This window comes from Chiloscyllium punctatum, chromosome 45 (assembly GCF_047496795.1).
Source record: "Chiloscyllium punctatum isolate Juve2018m chromosome 45, sChiPun1.3, whole genome shotgun sequence".
Lineage (NCBI taxonomy): Eukaryota > Metazoa > Chordata > Chondrichthyes > Orectolobiformes > Hemiscylliidae > Chiloscyllium > Chiloscyllium punctatum.
In genome coordinates this window covers 27,523,640-27,536,832 of record NC_092783.1, presented here as the reverse complement: position 1 = coordinate 27,536,832, position 13,193 = coordinate 27,523,640, and the positions used below count along the sequence as shown (strand labels likewise).

The window sequence follows — 13,193 nt, the reverse complement described above, 5'->3', positions numbered from 1 at the left end:
GCCAGAGTGTCCAATCCTTTCATAATCTTATATGTCTCAATCAGATCCCCTCTCAGTCTTCTAAAGAAGCCCAGTCGCTTCAGTCTTTCAGTGTAAGGTAATCCTGCCATTCCAGGAATTGACCTCGTGAACCTACGCTGCACTCCCTCAATAGCCAGAATGTCTTTCCTCAAATTTGGAGACCAGAACTGCACACAGTACTCCAGGTGTGGTCTCACCAGGGCCCTGTACAGCTGCAGAAGCACCTCTTTGCTTCTATACTCAATCTCTCTTGTTAGGAAGGCCAGCATGGTATTAGCCTTCTTCACCACCTGCTGTACCTGCATGCTTGCCTTCATTGACTGGTGTACAAGAACACCCAGATCTCTCTGTACTGCCCCTTTACCTAAATTGATTCCATTGAGGTAGTAATCTGCCTTCCTGTTCTTGCCACCAAAATGGATAACCATACATTTATCCACATTAAACTGCATCTGCGATGCATCTGCCCACTCACCTAACCTGTCCAGGTCACCCTGTAATCTCCTAACATCCTCATCACATTTCACCCTACCACCCAGCTTTGTATCATCAGCAAATTTACTAATGTTATCGCTGATACCATCTTCTATATCATTAACATATCATTAAACCTGCGGTCCCAGCACGGATTCCTGTGGTACCGCACTGGTCACTGCCTGCCATTCCGAAATGGAGCCGTTTATCACTACCCTTTGTTTCCTATCAGCCAACCAATTTTCAATCCAATCTAGTACTTTGCCCCCCCAACACCATGTGCCCTAATTTTACTCACTAACCTCCTGTGTGGGACTTTATCAAAAACTTTCTGAAAGTCCAGGTACACTACATCTACTGGATCTCCCTCGTCCATCTTCAGAGTTACATCCTCAAAAAATTCCAGAAGATTAGTCAAGCACGATTTCCCCTTCATAAATCCATGCTGACTCTGACCTATCCTGTTACTACTATCCAGATGTGCCGTAATTTCATCCTTTATAATAGACTCCAGCATCTTTCCCACCACTGAGGTCAGACTAACTGGTCTATAATTTCCTGCTTTCTCTCTCCCACCTTTCTTAAAAAGTGGTATAACATTAGCCACCTTCCAATCCTCAGGAACCGACCCCAAATCTATTGAACTCTGGAAAATAATCACTAACACATCCACAATTTCCCGAGCCACCTCCTTCAGTGCCCTGGGATGTAGACCATCAGGCCCCGGGGATTTATCAACCTTCAGACCTGACAGTCTCTCCAACACCAAATCCTGGCAAATATAAATTCCCATAAGTTCAGGTCCTACAGGCACTGTTACCTCAGGGAGATTGCTTGTGTCTTCCCCAGTGAACACAGATCTGAAGTACCCATTTAATTCCTCTGCCATTTCTTTGTTTCCCGTAATATATTCCCCTGTTTCTGTCTTCAAGGGCCCAATTTTAGTCCTAACCATTTTTTTTTACGTTGCACATACCTAAAAAAGCTTTTACTATCCTCCTTTATATTATTGGCCAGTTTACCTTGGTACCTCATTTTTCCTCTGCATATTTCCTTCTTAGTAATCCTCTGTTGCTCTTTAAAAGCTTCCCAGGCCTCAGTTTTCCCACTTATCTTTGCTATGTTATACTTTTTCTCTTTTTAACTTTATATGTTTCTTAACTTCCCCTGTCAGCCACGGCCACCCATGCCTCCTCCTGGGATCTTTCTTCCTTTTAGGAATGAACTGATCCTGCAACTTCTGCATTATACACAGAAATATCCGCCATTGTTCCTCCATGGTCATCCCTGCTAAGTATTGCACCATTGAACTTTGGCCAGCTCCTCCCTCATAGATCCATAATTCCCTTTATTCAACAGAAGTACTGTCACTTTCGACTGTACCCTCTCCCTCTCAAATTACAGATTGAAGCTTAATGTATTATGGTCACTACTTCCCAATGGCTCCTTCACTTCGAGGTCTCTGACCAATTCTGGTTCGTTACACAATACCAGATCCAGAATTGCCTTCTCCCTGGTCGGCTCCAGCACCGCTGCTCTAAGAATCCATCTCTGAGGCACTCCACAAAATCTCTTTCTTGAGGTCCAATACCATCCTGATTCTCCCAGTCTACCTGCATGTTGAAATCCCCCATAACAACAGTCTTTGCGACAGGCCAATTTCAGCTCCTGATTTAACTTGCATCCAACATCCAGACTACTGTTTGGGGGCCTGTAGATGACTCCCAAGAGGGTCTTTTTACCCTTAGTATTTCGCAGCTCTATCCACACTGACTCTACATCCCCTGACTCTAGGTCCCCCCGCGCAAGGGACTGAATATCCTCCCTTACCAACAAGGCCACCCCATCCCCTCTGCCCGTCAGTCTGTCCTTACGATAGCACGTGTAACCTTGAATATTCATTTCCCAGGCCCTGTCCACTTGAAGCCACGTCTGTTATCTCCACAATATCGTATCTGCCAATTTCCAAAAGAGCCTCAAGCTCATCCATCTTATGTCTAATGCTTCGTGCATTTATGTATAGTATTTTTAATTTGTTACTGCTCTCACCTTTCCCATCAGCCCCTATTTCACTCAACCTTGGAGCATGATCCCTTTCCAAGTTTTCTGCCTCATTGATACAGTTGTCTTTCTTGACTTCTCTTGTTCTAACTTTCCCTTCAATTTCCTTTTTAAACATCCAGTTTGTCCCCTCCCCCCGCTACTTAGTTTAAATGTAGCGGTGTTGCAGTAAAAAACCTGCCTGCCAGAATGCTGGTCCCTAACCTATTAAGGTGCAAACTGTCTCTCTTGTAGAATTTATGCTTGCCACAAAATATACCCCAGTGATCCAAGAACTTAAATCCTTGCTTCCTGCACCAGTTCCCCAACCACACTTTCAAGTCCATTATCTCCCTGTTTCTGGCCTCACCAGCCCGAGGAACTGGAAGCAAACTTGAGATCACCACCTTGGACATCCTGCTTTTTCAGAATTGATGAAGGTTGAATTTCTCTATGAATTTTGAAAGAACATACAGTGAAATAGTGTATAATAGCAGTGATCAGAATTAAAACTGATTTAAAGGGTTTCTCTAGTATTGGTAAAATTAGCTCTGGTGTAGAAGGCAGAGTCATGGTGCAAGGCTATTTCAGACAGAAGGGTAGTGTAGAATGAGACTTCCCAGGGATTGGGCATGAAATTGCTGCTATTTCTGGTACCAATCAAAAGGCCTGGATGTGGGTATAAACAGTGTAATTTCAGAGTTTACATGTGGCACAAAACTTAGAAATGTTGTAAATGAGGAGGGTAGTAAGAGTTCAGGAGGTTATGGACAGAGAGTGAAATGGGCGGATGTGGCAGAAGTCATTTCACACCATCTACAAGGTGAAACAATTTAATCTCAGAAGATGTGGATAAATGGACTAGTTTTATAGGGCATACAACTGGCACATCTGGAGCTGTCCACCTACAAATCTTTGAAGGGGGGAGTAAAAGTTGAAGTCTGTTTAAAACCAGCGAGATGTGTGGAAACCTTGAACAGTGGGCTTGAATTGACATAGTGGGCAAAACTGGTGATGGCCACTGGGTGGGATGGTGGAGATTCCATTGACCAATCACTGTTACTGTGATTCCCCTTAGAGCAGTGAGTCTGAACTGGTTTTAAACAAGGTAAAAACAATGACTGCAGATTCTGAAAGTCAAATACTGGATTAGTGGTGCTGGAAGAGCACAGCAGTTCAGGCAGCATCCAACGAGCAGCGAAATCAACGTTTCGGGCAAAAGCCCTTCATCAGGAATAAAGGCAGTGAGCCTGAAGCATGGAGAGATAAGCTAGAGGAGGGTGGGGGTGGGGAGAGAGTAGCATAGAGTACAATGGGTGAGTGGGGGAGGGGATGAAGGTGATAGGTCAAGGAGGAGAGGGTGGAGTGGATAGGTGGAAAAGAAGATAGGCAGGTCGGACAAGTCAAGGAGACAGTAACTGAGCTGGAAGTTTGAAACTAGGATGAGGTGGGGGAAGGGGAAATGAGGAAGCTGTTGAAGTCCACATTGATGCCCTGGGGTTGAAGTGTTCCGAGGCGGAAGATGAGGCGTTCTTCCTCCAGGCGTCTGGTGGTGAGGGAGCGGCGGTGAAGGAGGCCCAGGACCTCCATGTCCTCGGCAGAGTGGGAGGGGGAGTTGAAATGTTGGGCCACGGGGCGGTTTGGTTGATTGGTGCGGGTGTCTCGGAGATGTTCCCTAAAGCGCTCTGCTAGGAGGCGCCCAGTCTCCCCAATGTAGAGGAGACCACATCGGGAGCAACGGATACAATAAATGATATTGGTGGATGTGCAGGTGAAACTTTGGATGTGGAAGGCTCCTTTAGGGCCTTGGATAGAGGTGAGGGAGGAGGTGTGGGCACAGGCTTTACAGTTCCTGCGGTGGCAGGGGAAAGTGCCAGAATGGGAGGGTGGGTCGTAGGGGGTTGTGGACCTGACCAGGTAGTCACAGAGGGAACGGTCTTTGCGGAAGGCGGAAAGGGGTGGGGAGGGAAATATATCCCTGGTGGTGGGGTCTTTTTGGAGGTGGCGGAAATGTCGGTGGATGATTTGGTTGATGCGAAGGTTTGTAGGGTGGAAGGTGAGCACCAGGGGCGTTCTGTCCTTGTTACGGTTGGATGGGTGGGGTCTGAGGGCGGAGGTGCGGGATGTGGACGAGATGCGTTGGAGGGCATCTTTAACCACGTGGGAAGGGAAATTGCGGTCTCTAAAGAAGGAGGCCATCTGGTGTGTCCTACGGTGGAACTGGTCCTCCTGGGAGCAGATATGGCGGAGGCGGAGAAATTGGGAATATGGGATGGCATTTTTGCAAGAGATAGGGTGGGAAGAGGTGTAATCCAGGTAGCTATGGGAGTCAGTGGGTTTGTAAAAAATGTCAGTGTCAAGTCGGTCGTCACTAATGGAGATGGAGAGGTTCAGGAAGGGGAGCGAGGTGTCAGAGATGGTCCAGGTAAATTTAAGGTCAGGGTGGAATGTGTTGGTGAAGTTGATGAATTGCTCAACCTCCTCGCGGGAGCACGAGGTGGCGCCAATGCAGTCATCAATGTAGCGGAGGAAGAGGTGGGGAGTGGTGCCGGTGTAATTACAGAAGATCAACTGTTAAACACCACACTACCAGCCTCTGAGCTTCAAACTTCACACCACCTGGATCTAACAAGATGTGAAACTTCAACATTTGTCAGTGCTTAAAATAATCCTGAGGCATGTGACTAACAAACTTATCAGTACACACAAATTCTCTCTCAATGATGCAGACTGATCAGACTCTTTCTGCTGGCACAGTACTATGCTATAATTACCCAGTGTAACAAACTCCTCATACCTGGTGTTGTAATGCACATTGGGTCACTGGTTGTTGGAAGAGCTGGGCTGTTATAACTGTGGTCTTTGGCTCAAATGTTGTACACTGTGCGCACAGACTGTTAAAGGCAACAAAACTAAAACCTGGCAGATGCTGGAAATCTGAAACCCAAAACCAGCTGAGAATGCTCAGCAGGCCTGAGGAGACAGAGTTAGTGTTTTAGGGCAAAATGTTTAATCAGATCACACTCTTAATGAGACTAGAAGGTTTGAGTTATAAGGAGAGGTTGGACAGGCTGGGACTTTTTTTCCCTGGACCATAAGAGACTGAGGGATGACATCCTATATGTTTATGAAATCATGAGTGACATAGATAAGGTAGATAGTCAACAGCTTTTCCCCATGGTAGGGGAATGTAAAACTAGAGGGCATAGGTTTAAGGTGAGAGGGGAGAGATACAAAAGGGTCCAGTGGGGCAATTTTTTTCCCAAAGGGTAATGAGTGAGTACAATTTTATAATTTTAAGAAACATTTGGACAGGTAGATGGATGGATATGGATCAAATGCAGGCAAATGGGACTCGATTAATTGTGAAAACTGGATAGCATGGACAAGTTGGGCAGAAGGGCCTGTTTCAATGCTGTAAACCTCTATGATTATATAATTTGCTAATTATTCTGGTTCTGTTAGTTTGGCTGGACAACATACTGCTCCCCTACATTGGTGGTCCCTATAGGATGCATTTGAAGGGATAATTCTTGTTTAGCGTTGCACTAACAATTATCCCATCAAAAGAGTTTTGTGTCTCTGTCTAGCAGCAGTTCCAGTTGGAGCTAAGTTCTTACCACCTTATGTTTATCCCTCACAGTGACACTGGCACAAGTCCACCTGAGCGATGTGTGTTTGGGATCATGTTGAGTATCTCTGCCTTCCTGGGTAAGGACTGAGTGTTTTCTTCATTAAAATTCACTCGTTTAAAGAGTTCTCAGGTGCTGTCATCCTGCATATTTTAATTGGAACTTCAGAATGATAATGGAGGTGGGATGTGTTGAATGTGTTTAACCCTTCTAAATACTCCCTTACTAATGAAAGGTCAATTTACTTCTCCCTTCATTACAAGGTAGGTATATTTCACCACACTTGTTGATTGTTTGTGTTTTTTTAGTCCCCTCACTGTGCTGCTCTGATGCTTTGGGGGCACTGATCCTGTCAGAAAGGAATGGAATTATGGCTGAAATGTTTAAATCAGTTCACTACGACTGATGATATTCCCTTGAGGATCAGGTGTGATGATCCATGTGTGACCACGTGCGAAGGATAAACAGAATTAATTCAGAATCGCACAGTTTGTGTGCTTCAGATTTCATGGTAGTACCCACAGGATTGTTTGCCCTTTTTCCTCACTGCTAACTTTTTTCTTATGCATTCATGGGATGAGGGTATCGCTGGCTAGGCCAGCATTTATTGCCCATCCCTAATTGTCCAGAGGGCAGTTAAGAGTTAATCACATTGCTGTGGATCTGGAGTCAGATGAAGGCCAGACCAGGTAAGGGTGGTCGTTTCCTTCCCTAAAGGATATAAGTGAACCAGATAGATTTTTCCAACAATCGACAATTATTTTATGTTCATTGTTAGACCCATAATTCTGAATTTATATTGAATTCAAATTCACCCTCTGCCGTTGCAAGATTTGAACCTGGGTCCCCAGAATATTTCCTGGGTCTCTGAATTAACAATCCAGTGATAATACTGCTAGGCCATTGCCTCCACTCCGGTCCCCCCCTTACTTTGTGCCCCTCCTCACCAAGAAGCAAACTGCGTCCCGGCGTCCTCCGTGGCAGTGAAGAACTGCCCATCCTGTGTGCCCTCTACTGAGCATGTTGGGTCTCTTTGTCCTGCAGGAGGAAGTTCAGAGTTTGTTACTACTTTGGGGAACCAAAATTCTAGGTGAGGGGTCATGGAAGGACTTGCAGAATGGAGTCTTCATAGTAAGGCCAGAATTATTATCATATCATATATATGACCATCTTATTACAATGTTTTGATCATGCACCTGATCACCTGCAATGAGCAATTTATCAGATCAGATCTTTGAAGTTTAAAAAGTGATGTAAAAGAGGGACAGATGTTTTTGGAAAATATGCAGGGTTTGGTAACTCGTTAATGAGCAAAATACTGCACATGCTGAAATAAGGACAGAACATGCTGGAATACTCAGCAGTTGTGATAAAAAAACTGAGTTAATGTTTCCGGTTGATGACCTCAACTGAAATCCAGCAGTAGCGTCATCGAAACATACAGCATGGAAACAGATCCTTGGGTCCAACTCATTCATGCAAACCAGATATTCTAAATTAATCTAGTCCCATTTGCCAGCATTTGGCCCATATCTCTCAATCATTTCTATTCAAATACTCATCCAGATGCCTTTTAAATTGTAGCAGCCTCCTCCACTTCCTCTGGTAGCTCATTCCATACATGCGCCACTCTCATGAACAAATTGCCATTTGGTCCCTTTTAAATCTCTCCCCTCTCGCCTTCAACTTATGCCTTCTAGTTTTGGACTCTCCTACCCCAGGGAAAAGACCTTATCTATTTACCCTATCCATGCCCTTCATGATTTTGTGAACCTCTGTAAGGTCACCCCTCTGCCTCCCATACTCCAGACAAAATAGCCCCAGTCTATTCAGCCTATCTATAGCTCAAACCCTCTGACTCTGGCAACATCCTTGTACATCTTTTCAGAACCCTTTCAAGTTTTGCAACATCCTTCCCTATAGTAAGGAGACAAGAATTGCATGGAGTATTCCAAAAGTGGCCTTACCAATGCCCTGTACAGCTGCAACATGACCTCCCAACTCCAATACTCAATGTTCTGACCAATAAAGACAAGCACACCAAACGCTGCCTTCACTATCCTATCTACCAGTGAGTCCACTTTCAAGAAACATTGAACCTGCACTCCAGGATCTCTTTGTTCAGCAACACTCCCCAGGACCTTTATATGCTTCATGGTAAGTTCTGCACTGATTTCTCTTTCCAAAATGCAGCACCTCACATTTATCTAAATTAAACTCCATCTGTTACTCCTTGGCCCATTTACCCATCTGATCAAGATCCCTTTGTACTCTGAGGTAACCTTCTTAGCTTTCCACTACACCACCAATTTTGGTGTCATCTGCAAACTTACTAGCTATACCTCCTATGTTCACATCCAAATCATTTATATAAATGATGAAAAGCAGTGGACCCAGCAGCTACCTTGTGGCACACTGCTGGTCACAGGCCTCCAGTCTAAAAAACATCCCTCCACCATCATCCTCTGTCTTCTACCTTCGATCCAGGTCTGTATCCAAACTGCTAGTTCTTCCTGTATTCCATGTGATCTAACGTTGCTAACCAATCTACCGTGAGGAACCTTGTCGCTTGCCTTACTGAGGTCCATATATTATCACATCCACCGCTCTGCCCTCATCCATCCTTTTTGTTACTTGTTCAGAAAAACTCAATCAAGTTCATGAGACACGAGTTTCCATGCACAAAGTCATGTTGACTATCTCTAATCAGTCTTGTGCCTTTCCAAATAAATGTGAATCCTGTCCCTCAGCATTCTGTCCAACAACTTGTCCAGCACTGATGTCAAGGTCACACGTCTGTAGTTTCCTAGCCTTTCCTTAGCACGTTGCGAAGTAGCACCATATTAGCCAACCTCCCACACCTCGCCTATGACTATCCATGATACAAATATCTCAGCAAGGAGGCCGAGCAATTATTTCCATAGCTTTCCACAGAGTTCTAGAGTACACCTGATCAGGTCCCCTATGATTGATCAACCTTTTATGCATTTTAAGATATCCAGCAGCACCTTCCCTGCAATATGGACAATTTTCAAGAGGTCAGTATTTATTTCCCCACATTCTGTATCTTTCATATCCTTCTCTACAGTAAACACTGATGCATAATCTCTCCCCCATCTCATGTGGTTTCATATGTATGCTGCCTTGCTGATGTTTTTTTAAGGATCTATGCTCTCTCCAGTTAGCCCTTTTATCCTTCTTTTCAAAAGGGTTAAAGTAAGTGCATAAAACTATCAATTTCCAGCCCCTTTCAATTCTGAAAAAGAGTCTTACTAAGTTATTACTATGAATCTTGTATATGGTACACATTACCTGCTACTTCATGTCAATAATTAAGGGAGTGAATGCTGAAGGTTCCAATCAAATGGGCTGCTTTGTCCAGGAAGTCTTAAGCTTCTTGAGTGTAGTTGGATCTGCGTTCATCCAGGCAAGTGGGGAGTATTCCATCATACTCCTGAAATGTGCCTTGTAGGTGGTGGGCAGGCTCTGGGGAGTCAGAAGTTAAACTACTCACTAACCTGCCCTTGTAACCACAACATTTACCTGGATTAGTCCAGTCCAGTTCAGTTTCTAGTTAAGAACTGTTTGAGAGTGCTATTGGTCAAGCTGCCTCTGTGTTTCTGAAGAAAGAGAGCTCTGCTTCACCACATTTTCTAATCCTGCCCCTGAAGTTGAAGGAAAAAGGGTGAACGGGGCCCAATGCTGATGGCTGGGACAGGTGGACATGTGAGAGCTAACTCATCCATTTGTCCCTTTTAACTAATCATTAGGGTGTCCCCTTAATCCACAATTCAACCTCCAGGTCCCAAACATTATTACTGTTGACCTTGCCTTTTAGACTCTTCAACCATTTTTCAATCCCTGCTTGACCTTCCCACTTCCACCCACCAACAGACTCCCATCCCCAGGCCGGTGTGATGTCTGACCCATCACTGACATGTTGCTGCCTTCATCACGGCGGTCAGGAAGTGGAAATGTCACCCTTCACCCGTTTCAGGCGCCAGCACCTCCCACCTCCCACCTCCCCTTCTTGTAGGCTCTGGAAACCTCCGGCAGAAAGGACAAGCTAAGGCCTGGAGACTGATGGGAATGAGTGGGCAAAACTTACCGGATAGAGTATAATGTGAGAAAATGTGAAGTCCACTTTGATATAAAGAAAATGAAAAGCCATACATTTAAATGAAGAGTATACAGAATGCTGTACAGAGGGATCAGGGGCCCATGTGTGAATTCTACAAAAGTCACTATGCAGGTGCAGCTTTGGAGACAAATGGAATTTTGGCTTTTCTTGGAAATGGGTGGAGTATAAAAGTAGGAAAGTTTCCTTCAACTGTGTCGGCCAGTGGTAACGCTGCACCCAGAATATTGTTCTCTTTTATTTTAAGGAGGGAAAGGCTTGTATTGGAACCAATTTAGTGAAGGTTCACTCAGCTAATACCTGGGAAGCATGTGAGGAAAGGTTGAGCAGGTCAGGCTTTTACTCGTTGGAGTTTAGAGGAATGAGCATTCCTCAGGAATATTCTCAGGAATAAAACAAAGAACTGGGGATGCTGGAAATCTGACACAAAAGCAGAAATTGCTGGTGAAACTCAGCAGGTCTGGCAGCATTGAAGGAGAGAAAGCACAGTTAACGTTTGAGACTAGTGACCCTGAAGAAGGTTCTGGGGAAGGGTCACTGGACTCTGAATGTTAACTCTGCTTTCTCTCCACAAATCTACCATACCTGCTGAGTTCCTTCAGTAAGATTCACAAAGTGGACTTAATAGATTCAATATTGAGAAGATGGTTGTGCGTAGGGGGATCTAAAACTAAGTACAGTATCAAATCAAGAGTTAAGACAGAATTTTTTTCTCCCCCCACTGAGGTCGTCTTTGAAATTCTCTGCTCAGAAAGGCTGGGTAATTGAAAGCTGAGTTCAACATCCTTTTGATCATCAAGGAAGTTGATCATCATCTATGGGGCTTAGGCCAGAAATTGGAGTTGAGGCCACAGTTACACAGCTCTGCATAACAGCCTGATGGGCTGAACAGACTCCTTCTGCACCTGGATTGATGAAGATTCCAGTGGCAGATGAAATGATCCAGCTGTAAAGTTGGGCAGTGTGTCAGAGGTGAAAATAGATTATTTCATGCTGGTGTGAATATGGGGAAAGGGCTTTTAATCAGCAGATTGTTAACTAACACATGAACTCAGAACAAGAGTAGGGCACTTGGCCCTTTTGAGCCTGCTCCATACAGTCCTAGTCATACAGTATTGAAACAGACCTTTTAGCCCAGCCAGTCCATGCTGACCATAATCCCAAACTAAACTATTTCCACCTGCCTGCTCCTGGCCCATGTCCCTCTAAACCTTTCCTATTCATGTACTTACCTAAATGTCTTTTAAATGTTGTAACAGTGCCTACATTCACCACTTCCTCAGGAAGTTCATTCCACGTATGAATCACCCTCTGCTTTTCTTTTTTTGTAAAAAAAAGCCTCTCATGTCTTTAAATCTCTCTCCTCCCATCTTAAAAATATGCCCCAAAGTCTTGAAATTCTCTATTCCAGGGAGAAGACAGTACCACTAAACCTACCTGTACCCTTCATGATTTTATAAACCTCTCACCTCTCAACCTCCTACGCTCCTGTGAAAGATGTCAGGCTGGAACATGAGAGAGCAACAAATGCCTGTTGGATTAAATTGTATCAATCTTAATGCAAGACAGCTGACCGGTAAGGCCAGTGAACTCCAGGCATGGCTAGGTACGTGGGACTGGGATATTATAGCCATGACAGAAATATGGCTAAGGGAGGGACGGGACTGGCAGCTTGATATGCCACAGTACAGGTGCTTTAGGTGGGACAAAGATAGTGGAAAGAGGGGAGAAGGAGATACACTTTTGATTAAGGTGAGTATCACAGTAGTAGTCAGATGAAATAACTGAAGGATCATCCAGTAAGACTTTGTGGGTGCAGCTAAGAAGTAAGGGGATGGTGATGTTTTTGGGATTGTACCATAGGCCCCCAAATAATCAAAGGGAGTTAGAGGAAAAATATGCAGGGAGACTGGGGAGACTTGCAGGTTGTCATAGGTGATTTTAATTTTCGTAACATAAACTGGGGTCTGCCAGAGTGTTAAAGGCTTAGATGGGGTGGAATTTGTTAAATGTGTTCAGGAAAGTTTCGTCAAGCAGTATGTAGAAGGCCCTCCTTGGGAAGGGGCAAAACCTGACCTCCTCTTGTGAAATAGGGCAGGACGGGTGACCGAGGTGACAACAGAGAATGAAGAAAATTTACAGCCCAGGAACAGACCCTTCGGCCCTCCAAGCCTGAGCTGATCCAAATCCACTGTCTAAACCTATCGTCTAATTCCTAGCCATCTGTATCCCTCTGCTCCCCATCTACTTGTGCATCTGTCCAGACGCACCTGAAATGAATCTGCTGTGCCTGCCTCTACCGTCTCTGCTGGCAACACGTTCCAGGCACCTACAACCCTCTGTGTGAAGGACTTGCCGCATGTATCCCCCTTAAACTTTTCACCTCTCACCTTGAACGTGTGGCCTCTTGTTATTGAATCCCTCACGCTGGGGAAAAAGCTTATCTCTATCCACCCTGTCTATACCCTTCATGATTTTGTAAATCTCAATCAGGTCCTCCCTCAATCTCCTTTTTTCTAATGAAAACAATCCTAACCTACTCAACCTCTCTTCATAGCTAGCTCCTTCCATACCAGGCAACATCCTCGTAAACCTTCTCTGCACCCTCTCCAAATCATCCACATCCTTTTGGTAATGTGGCCACCAGAACTGTACACAGTATTCTAAATGCAGCCGAACCAATGTCTTGTACAATTTTAACATGACTTGTCAGCTCTTATACTCAATACCCCGTCCAATGAAGGCAAGCATACTGTATGCCTTCTTGACCACTCTATCCACCTGTGCAGCCACCTTCAGGGTACCATGGACGTGAACTCCCAGATCTCTCTGATGATTGACTTTTCCCAAGGCTCTTCCGTTTACAGTGCAGTTTGCTCTGGAAATAG

General features: G+C 44.7%; 1 protein-coding gene across 3 annotated transcripts in view; it reads left to right on the top strand.

Annotated features, from left to right (window-relative positions):
- Positions 1 to 13,193, top strand: part of LOC140467249 (DNA damage-regulated autophagy modulator protein 2-like) — a 149,042-nt gene that overhangs the window by 54,280 nt on the left and 81,569 nt on the right. For all 3 annotated transcript variants that reach the window (XM_072563489.1, XM_072563488.1, XM_072563490.1), the window contains exon 3: positions 6,179 to 6,246. In XM_072563489.1, the coding sequence (XP_072419590.1) occupies positions 6,179 to 6,246 (68 nt within the window). The remainder of the gene's footprint in view (positions 1 to 6,178; positions 6,247 to 13,193) is intronic.